At 53.4% G+C, this 9798-nt stretch overlaps 1 protein-coding gene across 3 annotated transcripts in view; it reads left to right on the forward strand.

Moving 5' to 3' along the window:
• Nucleotides 1-9201, forward strand: part of C7H6orf89 (chromosome 7 C6orf89 homolog) — a 36295-nt gene extending 27094 nt beyond the window's left edge. For all 3 annotated transcript variants that reach the window (XM_038749113.1, XM_038749114.1, XM_038749115.1), the window contains exons 4-8: nt 3643-3797; nt 3924-4063; nt 5857-5995; nt 6943-7066; nt 9017-9201. In XM_038749113.1, coding sequence (XP_038605041.1) covers nt 3643-3797; nt 3924-4063; nt 5857-5995; nt 6943-7066; nt 9017-9111 — 653 coding nt within the window. In that variant the 3' untranslated portion in view covers nt 9112-9201. The remainder of the gene's footprint in view (nt 1-3642; nt 3798-3923; nt 4064-5856; nt 5996-6942; nt 7067-9016) is intronic.
• The last annotated feature ends 597 nt before the right edge of the window (nt 9202-9798 follow it).

Below are 9798 nucleotides of genomic sequence, written 5' to 3' on the forward strand. Positions count from 1 at the left end.
ATTTGTACTTCCCAAGCGCTTAGTACAGTGCTCTGCACACAGTAAGCGCTCAATAAATACGATTGATGATGATGATGATGAATCGCTAGTCGATCATGAGCGTTTTCTGGGTGCAGAGCACTGACCTAAGCGCTTGGGAGAGTACACTACAGTAGCATGGGGATTCCGGTCCCTGCCCTCAGGAAGCTGGCAGTCTAGTTGCCGTTGCTTCCCTGATGGCTGTTCCTTCATTTTTGTTCTTTCTTTCTTCTCTGCCCCCTCCCCTAGGAGTGCCCAGTGGAGAGAGCACAGGGCAGGGAGAGGGGACAGCCTGTCTCTCATAGGTGTTTGTATAGATTTATTACTCTATTTATTGATTTATTTTACTTGTACAGATCTATTCGATTTATTTTATTCTGTTAATATGGTTGGTTTTGTTCTCTGTCTCCCCCTTCTAGACTGTGAGCCCACTGTTGGGTAGGGACTGTCTCTCTATGTTGCCAACTTGTACTTCCCAAGTGCTTAGTACAGTGCTCTGCACACAGTAAGTGCTCAATAAATACAATTGATGGATTGATTGATTGATGGCATTTATTAAGCACTTACTAGGTGCCAAGCACTGTTCTAAGCGCTGGGGAGGTTACAAGGTGATCAGGTTGTCCCATGGGGGGCTCACAGCCTTAATCCCCATTTTACACATGAGGTAACTGAGGCCCAGAGAAGCGAAGTGACTTGCCCAAGGTCACAGAGCAGTCAAGCGCTCATTCCACTAGGTCATAAATTGAGCCCTGCCTGGGGCCAGCACACTCTTCTAGACTGTGAGCCCACTGTTGGGTAGGGACCGTCTCTATATGTTGCCGACTTGGACTTCCCAAGCGCTTAGTACGGTGCTGTGCACACAGTAAGCACTCAATAAATACGATTGAATGAATGAATGGGGACAGTGGGGCTTGAGCGACACAGTGGTTTTCCCCGTTCTCCCTGCCCCTATCCTGGGTCTCCTCCTTTTCTACACGCCGCTCCCGACGATCCCACCCCCAAGCCCCTTCACATCCCCCTCTCAGATAGTAATGATGTCATTTGTTAAGCGCTTACTATGTGCAGAGCACTGTTCTAAGCGCTGGGGGGGATGCAAGGTGATCAAGTCGCCCCACGTGGGGCTCACAATCAATCCCCATTTTACAGATGAGGGAACTGAGGCTCAGAGAAGCTAAGTGACTTGCCCAAGATCACACAGCCGGTCATGTGGTGGAGTCGGGATTCGAACCCATGACCTCTGACTCCAAAGCCCGTGCTCTTTTCACTGAGCCACGCTGCTTCTCACGCTGGATCCCAGCTCTCTCCATCTTCAAAGCCCTCGTGAAAACCCACCTCCTCTGGAGGCTTTCCCTCTAGATTGGAAGCTCATTATGGCAGGGAACGTGCATACCCGCTCTAGAGTACTGTACTCTCCCACTGGCTTAGTAATAATAATAATGATGGCATTTATTAAGCGCTTGCTTAGTACAGTGCTCTGCCCGCAGGAAGTGCTCAATAAATACCCTTACGGTTTATGGTTTTAAAGGAGCTCAAGGCACTTCGGGGTTCATCATCATCATCATCATCATCATCATTAATCGTATTTATTGAGCGCTTACTATATGCAGAGCACTGTACTAAGCGCTTGGGAAGTACAAATTGGCAACATATAGAGACAGTCCCTACCCAACAGTGGGCTCACAGTCTAAAAGGGGGAGACAGAGAACAAAACCAAACATACTAGCAAAATAAAATAAACAGAATAGATATGTACAAATAAAATAGAGTAATAAATATGTACAAACATATATGCATATATACAGGTGCTGTGGGGAAGGGAAGGAGGTAAGATGGGGGGGATGGAGAGGGAGACGAGGGAGAGGAAGGAAGGGGCTCAGTCTGGGAAGGCCTCCTGGAGGAGGTGAGCTCTCAGCAGGGCCTTGAAGGGAGGAAGAGAGCTAGCTTGGCGGATGGGCAGAGGGATTGGGGGCATTCCAGGCCCGGGGTCCATCAGTTTAATGCCACCGTTGGGTTTCATTTCTTCACCTACCCCCCTGCTGTTACCAGTTTTAGCTTTGTTCTCTCTCCTGCTCCTACTCGTTCCAAATAACTGTCATCTGCCCGTCTCCCCTAGTCAATTCTATGCCCCTTAAAGGCCAGGCCCGCGCCTCTCGGTTTTATGGTGCTCATCCAGTGGCTTAGTAGTGCAGTGCTCTATACGCGGTAGGGCTTTTTCATTTTTGTTCCTGCTTTTTGGTGTTTTTTTTCAGTGGTATTTAAGTGCTTTCTGTATGCCAGGCGTTGTAATAATAATAATGATGATGATGGTATTTGTTGAGTGCTTACTATGTGCAAAGCACTGTTCTAAGCGCTGGGGGGATACAAGGTGATCTGGCTGTCCCACGTGAGGCTCACAGTCTTAATCCCCATTTTACAGATTAGGGAATTGAGGCCCAGAGAAGTCAAGTGACTCACCCAAAGTCACACAGCTGACAATTGGCAGTCGGGATTTGAACCCATGACCTCTGACTCCAAAGCCTGTGCTCTTTCCACTGAGCCACGCTGCTTCTCTAAGGTGATCAGGTTGTCCCCTGGGGGGCTCCCAGCCTTCATCCCCATTTTACAGATGAGGGAACTGAGACCCAGAGAAGTTAAGGGACTTGCCCAAAGTCACACAGCTGACACGTGGCAGAGCCGGGATTTGAACCCATGACCTCTGACTCCAAAGCCCGGGCTCTTTCCTCTGAGCCACGCTGTACTGAGCGCTGGGGCACATACAAGCGTTGGACACAATCCATGTCCCACACGGTGCACCCTGTATTCATCCCCACTTTACAGATAAGGGGAAGCAGCGTGGCTCAGTGGAAAGAGCCCGGGCTTTGGAGTCAGAGGTCATGGGTTCAAATCCCGGCTCTGCCACTTGTCAGCTGGGTGACTTTGGGCAAGCCACTTCACTTCTCTGGGCCTCAGTGACCTCATCAGGAAAATGGGGATTAAGACTGTGAGCCCCACCGTGGGACAACCTGATCACCTTGTAACCTCCCAGCGCTTAGAACTAGTGTTTTGCACATAGTAAGCGCTTAATAAATGCCATTATTATTATTATAAGGTAACTACGGCATAGAGAAGAGAATCGACTTGCCCAAAAGTTCACACAGCAGACAAGTGGCGGAGCAGGAATTAGAACCCAGGCTTTTCCAACTCCCCGACTTGGGCTCTTTCCACTGGGCCATGCTGCTTCTCTAGGTGGTCAGTAGTTACTGTTGATAGCTTCATCCTCATTCATAGAGAAGCAGTGTTGCTCAGTGGAAAGAGCCCGGGCTTTGGAGTCAGAGGTCATGGGTTCAGATCCAGGCTCCGCCAATTGTCAGCTGGGTGACTTAGGGCAAGTCACTTCACTTCTCTGGGCCTCAGTTACCTCAGCGGTAAAGTGAGGATGAAGACTGTGAGCCCCCCGTGGGACAACCTGATGACCTTGTAACCTCCCCAGCGCTTAGAACGGTGCTTTGCACATAGTAAGCTCTTAATAAATGCCATCATTATTATTGGCTTGCACTCCTGAGGCCTTTGGTGTGTGACGTGCTAATCTTTCTCTGTGTGTGCGTGTGTGTTCCCTTCCTCTCTTCGGTGCCCTTCTCCTCCTAGGGTGTCGAGACTGGTGGCTGCTCAGTTGCAGGCCCAACAGTTCGTCCATCCCCGCCAACTGCTCCGTCTGCGCCTCCGTCACGGGCCTCCGGGTGCTGACTGATATGGGGCATTTACCGGAGAAGTTGGAGAGACTGCAGCCTCTGCTAGTCAAGGTAAAGGAAGGCCCGGCCCTCCCCCGTGGCTGATCGGGGGGTGGGTGGGTGCCGGGGGGACCTAGCCGCGCGACCCTCGCCTCCGCAGTTACGATGGCTGGACGTCAGTTGTTCGTTTTGCCGCAGACAGGACGGGCTCTGACGTCCGAGGAGCTGGAGCGCTTCCGCTGCCGGTACCCAGAGCTGACGGAGGTTATCGCCGAAGGAGGTCCGGGCAGCTGGAGGGGTTGCTTCGCCCACCGGGGCTTCCCGTTCGCTTCCCCCCGGTGAGTTTGAGAGCGAGCAACGGTGGTGGCAGGCCAAAGTCGGGGGCGGGGGTCCGTCGGGAGCTCAAGGGAGGGCCGGGAGCACTTCCTCGTGAGGGCCGAAGCCCCCTTCCCGGGCTGCCGGCACACCGTCCGTCGTGGAGATAGGGCGCGCGACACTGTCAGCACTTGGCACCAGTCCGAAGAAGGCTGGTCACAGCCTCCAGACCCCTCTTTGGGAGAGCTCAGGTCACAATGGGAGGGAACCGTTTCTCACCAAGGACGCTGGGATTTTTGCCTCCCGTCCTGGCCTAAGTGGAACCTTTCTGCAGAGAGCTGTGAACCGAATGCTGGAACTCCCACCGCTCTCTGGCCCGAACAATAAAGGACCCCGACCCCTCCTTGGGGAAAAGCTCAGGTCACAGTGGGAGGGGACCGCTTCTCACAAGGGAGGCTGCAATTTCTCCTCCCATCGCGGCCTGAGGGGAGCCTTTCTCCTGTAGAGAGCTGTGACCCGAATGCCGGATCTCCCATCACTCTCTGGCCTGAGTGATAAAGGGCTCTAATTCAGGCCGGAGGGTGTGGCAAATGAAAGACTTCCACCCCAGTCACTCCTTTGCTCTCACTTGTTTCCTGGATGCGATGAATAGACTGGATTTTTGCCTCTCTTTCCATGTTATTTTAGCTGGTCTTGTAAGGCCGGGGGGTGGGGTTCTCTGTGCTTTTATTCAATCATCATCAATCGTGTTTATTGAGCGCTTACTGTGTGCGGAGCACTGTACTAAGCGCTTGGGAAGTACAAGTTGGCAACATATAGAGACAGTCCCTACCCAACAGTGGGCATTTGTTGAGAGCTTACTAATAATAATAATAATAATAATGGCATTTATTAAGCGCTTACTATGTGCAAAACACTGTTCTAAGCTCTGTGGGGATACAAGGTGATCAGGCTGTCCCACGTGGGGCTCACAGTCTTAATCCCCATTTTACAGATGAGGTAACTGAGGCCCAGAGAAGTGAAGTGACTTGCCCAAAGTCACACAGCTGACAAGCGGCGGAGCCGGGATTTGAACCCATGACCTCTGACTCCAAAGCCCGTGCTCTTTCCACTGAGCCACGCTGCTTCTCTGTGTGCAAAGCACTGTTCTAAGCGCTGTGGGGGATACAAGGTGATCAGGTTGTCCCAAATTGGGTTGGACACAGTCCCCGTCCCACACGGGGCTCACGATCTTAATCCCCATTTCACAGATGATAGAGAAGCAGCGTGGCTCAGTGGAAAGAGCACGGGCTTTGGAGTCAGAGGTCATGGGTTCAAATCCCGGCTCCACCACTTGTCAGCTGTGTGACTTTGGGCAAGTCACTTAACTTCTCTGGGCCTCAGTTACCTCATCTGTAAAATGGGGATGAAAACTGTGAGCCCCACGTGGGACAGCCTGATCACCTTGTATCTCCCCAGCGCTTAGAACAGTGCTACGCACATAGTAAGCGCTTAACAAATGCCATCATCATCATCAGATGAGGTCACTGAGGCTCAGAGAAGTTAAGTGACTTGCCCAAGGTCACATAGCAGACATGTGGCGGAGCTGGGATTAGAACCCATCACCTCTGACTCCCAAGCCCGGGCTGTTTCCACTGAGCCACGCTGCTTCTCTATAAATGTTGGAGGATGAATATTTTTCGTGGAACCGATGATTAGGAGAGGCCCAGATTTTTTTTTCCCTCTGCTCCTTCCACCCCACCCTTGTTTGGCCGTCAGGAATTTTACAGTGATGGCTGTTTTTTCCCAGGGCAGCACCTTTCTGTTTATCTTTCAGGAGAAAACCCCTGAACGGAATCAATAGGACAAGTGTTCTCCACGAGCTCTTCCCCGTTTTCGCCCTCCTGCCATTTCCAAAAGACATCTCGGAGCTGACCTGTTTCCTCAGTCACCCCTCGGCGAAGGGGGGAAACAAGGTGAGCAGAGTTAGGTGGGAACACCTCTCCCATTGCGTCTTTTCCACAGAGGTCCGGGCCTGCCGCCAGGCTGGAGCCAAGCAACTGGGGAAGGAGAGACGGGATGTTCGGAATTCAGTTTTGCCTCCTGGAGTCACACGGTGATCTTGGACAGATCTGCTTGGCAGCTTTGGGGGAGATGGGGGAGCGTGGAAGTGTTTCCGTTAATTTGACAAAGGGCATCGGAAGGCGATTGAGGCTCTGTAGGTTGACGGTTTCAGATGTATTAACTAAGGTGATTAGGGCCGGGCAGCCAGATTCCAAAACCTGGGCCCTACCCACCACCGTGTCCGTGAGGATGGAAGCGTGGCGTAACATGATGATGTCATATGAGCCATCATGCAGATGTATGTTGTTTGCCCAGATACGGAGCGTTTCTCCAGAGAGACACTTTCCGCCTCCACCTGCTCCATCGCTCAGTGTTGCATCCCCACGGTCGCGGTGAACTCGGGCACCTTGTCTGAACCATAAAACCTGAACCACGGCCGAGTGAGGCCGAAATTTCAAATAGTCGAGTGGATAACGCGCGGGGCCGATCTGACGGGACAGACTGGCCGGAAACCAGCCCCGAGTCCTCTGCTGTGGAGCTTCAAGCCTGCTGAAATGCCAAAAGACGATGGCATTTCAGAGAGATTTGTCCTGCTGGCTGGACGGGAGTGAGGGGTGGACCCTGAGTTTCGATTCCCACTCCATCTCTTACCGTGTAGTTCCGTGCCGGAATGCGTCCAAAAGCGCGATAACAGAGTTATCTGCTCCGATCGGCAGGCCTTGCGGGAAAGTTGGAATAGCCAGGCTCGGCCCTCGAGGCCCTCAGCAGCCGCGGAGGGCTAGCTCCATACTTATCGGGAACAGCGGCAAACCTGACCCTCTGCCCTCCCCCTCCCCCGGGGTTTTCCCCCCCGCTCTAGACACACAGACTGCATGATGTGTTTGTCGTCGGCAGTGGCCACGTCACCCTCAATATCTCGCCTTCTCCTGAGTGCAGAGAACACTGCAGGACTGTGACCAGGGAGCTCGAGCCAGGGGACATCGGTACGTACGAACGAGCGCCTCGTCCCAGCAGCAGTCCGGTCCCCGGTTGCCCATTGCACTTCGGGGTGGGGCGGGGGGAGCCGGGACAGCTCGCTATTTCAGTCTCAGCTCACAAGCAGGAGGGCAAGCAGTGTCGGCTAAGACGCTCCGTGTCCCTCCGTCTTCTCTTTGTCTCTGAAGGAAGCGAAGAAACCTGACCCGAGCAGGGTTTGAAAGCAGAGCGATGGAAAGTGGAGGCAGAAAAGGCCCAAAATTGAGATCCTGGCCCTGCTGGTCTGGAAATGGTGACCCACCTTTGGGTTCAGAGAGAGGAGGCTGGTCACTCTGCGGCCTAGGTCACTCTCTGTTCACAGCGATGGGTCCTGCTTTTGGATGTCTGGGTCTCAGGCCACTCACCATCACTTGCTCTCCAACCCTTCCCCTACCCCGGAGTCCTTTCCCCATTCAACCATCTCCGTTTCTCTCTTTTCTTCCCATTTCCTTCACTCTCTGTGACGGTCCCCTCGGCCTTCTTTTTAAATGTGTTCCGGTTTTTGTCTTTATGTAACGGGCCCCAATTTAAGCTACCCCATGTTGGTCCCTCTCTTCTGGCAGCGTGTTTGGGAGCTGGCCCCAAGTTGTCCAGAACAAGGAGGGGGAGCCCAGGTGTTCACGGGAATGTCTCGGAGGGATTGCCAGGAATGGGACTGGGGGAGGAGGGGAAGGATTGGGGAGAGCAGAGAATGATCTGAACCGTGACGCTTCTTCAGGGTTGAAGTCCAGTAAGAGACTGGGAGAAATCCCAATGACCAGAAGGCCGGGGCAGTTCCCAGTAGAACCTGAATTCTGCTTCCCAAAGGCAGGCAAAGCTCTTCCTGGGGACGGGACCGCGTCCAGGTGGCTGCCCGCGCTGAGGTCACTTGGCTCCTGTTCCTGGACTCTGCGCTTAGGCAGGGAATGAGCGAAGAGCAAGTCTTTATTAGGCTCAGAGGGGACTCACTACCCCCTCTTGCTGCTCCTTCCTGTCTGGGGTCCAACCGCCACAGACCCAGCCAATCAATCAATCGTATTTATTGAGCGCTTACGGTGTGCAGAGCACTGTACTAAGCGCTTGGGAAGTACAAGTTGGCAACACATAGAGATGGTCCCTACCCAACAGTCTAGCCAGCTCCCAACGCCTGTCTCACCGGAGCATCCAACACTAGTCTTTCCAGAGGAGAATTCCCCTGGCTTCTGGACTTGAGGGGGACCCTCAGCTGTTCTCCCTAGGCCTTGGGGAAGCTGGGTTCTCTCCTACATCGAGGAAACCTCACCTCCGCTCAATCTAATCTGGCCTGTGAGGAAGTAAGAGGCAGGCCAATGAATGGCACCGTTTTTAAAAAGGCGGCGGGGAAATCAAGTAAGCTGAATGGTGACCATAGGTCTCTTCATGAGGCACACGGAGCCAAGACTTCTAGGGACCCAAATGCCTCTCCCGTGATCCTCCTGCTCGGAGTCATCTTGGCAAGACCCTGGGGGCCTTGTTAGAACCAGACTGACGAGGAGGTAAGGCTTCAGACCAAGCCATATTGACTAACAATAAGATGTGTATTTTGTAGGGAAAAATAGCCAAAGATTTTTCCACTTCACTTCCATACATTGACTCATTGGGTCAGAGCATCAAATAGTAAATATGTAATTCCAAATCGGAGTCTAGTAGACCGGGCACCTGGGTCTTGACAGGAGTCCTTTTGGAGCTTCTGATTCTACCCAGTGGGAAATGGGCTAGGGCTTCCTCAGAGGCAGTGAGGTCAGTGGCAGGGCATTAGGAGTGGCAGAGGTAGCCGTGGGAGAGGATGGCCTTTGGTAACTGACAGCCGACGAGCAGTGCTTTTTGCGGTCCATTCAGAGAGCAGATTGCCGACCAGGGTACCCCGAGTCAATCAAATTTCAGGCATTTCTTTCCCCTGCTGCGCCTGTCTCTCCTTCTAGGCTATGTCAGCAGGGATCACTGGAAAATCAGCTTTGACCCAAGAGGTCCGGACACCGTGATGATCTGCGACGGAACCACCAGCTCAGAAGTGTAGAGAAGTCAGGCTCCATCCCGAAGCAGCCCTGTAGAGCTGGGGCGGCTACCGGAATGCCGCGAAAATAAAAATAAAAATGCAAGAACTGGAGTGGAACCGGACTTCAAGCAGTCTGTCGGTTCCCTCGTTGACCAGCTGTTGCGGGTTCGGTTCGATGCTGGGGGCGGCCCAGTCCGGGGGCCTTGCCCTGGCTTTCCCCTTTGAGCTTGAAATGTCTCCGTGCTTGCTTGGGCCCATGGGTTGCTACTCAGTCTCCTTTCCAGGCCCTGCCCTGAGGGATTCCCACGTCGGGCCAGAGCCCAGCTCCTCGATGAGGCCCGCCTCTTATTCTGGGCCACTCCAGAAGTTGGGGTGCTGTTCTCTGGACCTTCCCTGATGCTTTGGAGCAGGGAAATGGCCATGGTCCCACCTTCCAGCCTGTCTGGGAGAGCAGCAGAGTGACAGGGGGGAGGGAAGTGAAGGCGTGCCCCGTCCCCAGGGGCACCGCCTTGCTGTCCTGGCACTCTGAATCGGGAAGAAGGGGAGCCGGTACAGTCGGAGAGCTCTTGGGGACCTCACGGGCCTGGCTTACACTATTTCCTCTGCCGACTCCCGGATTGACCAGAAGCTCCTTGTTGAATTAGGCACACAGTTTCCCCAAAGAGTTGGAATCTGCTGCCCTCCCATTGTGCCCCCCAGTTCCTTTCT

This window comes from Tachyglossus aculeatus, chromosome 7 (assembly GCF_015852505.1).
Source record: "Tachyglossus aculeatus isolate mTacAcu1 chromosome 7, mTacAcu1.pri, whole genome shotgun sequence".
NCBI lineage: Eukaryota > Metazoa > Chordata > Mammalia > Monotremata > Tachyglossidae > Tachyglossus > Tachyglossus aculeatus.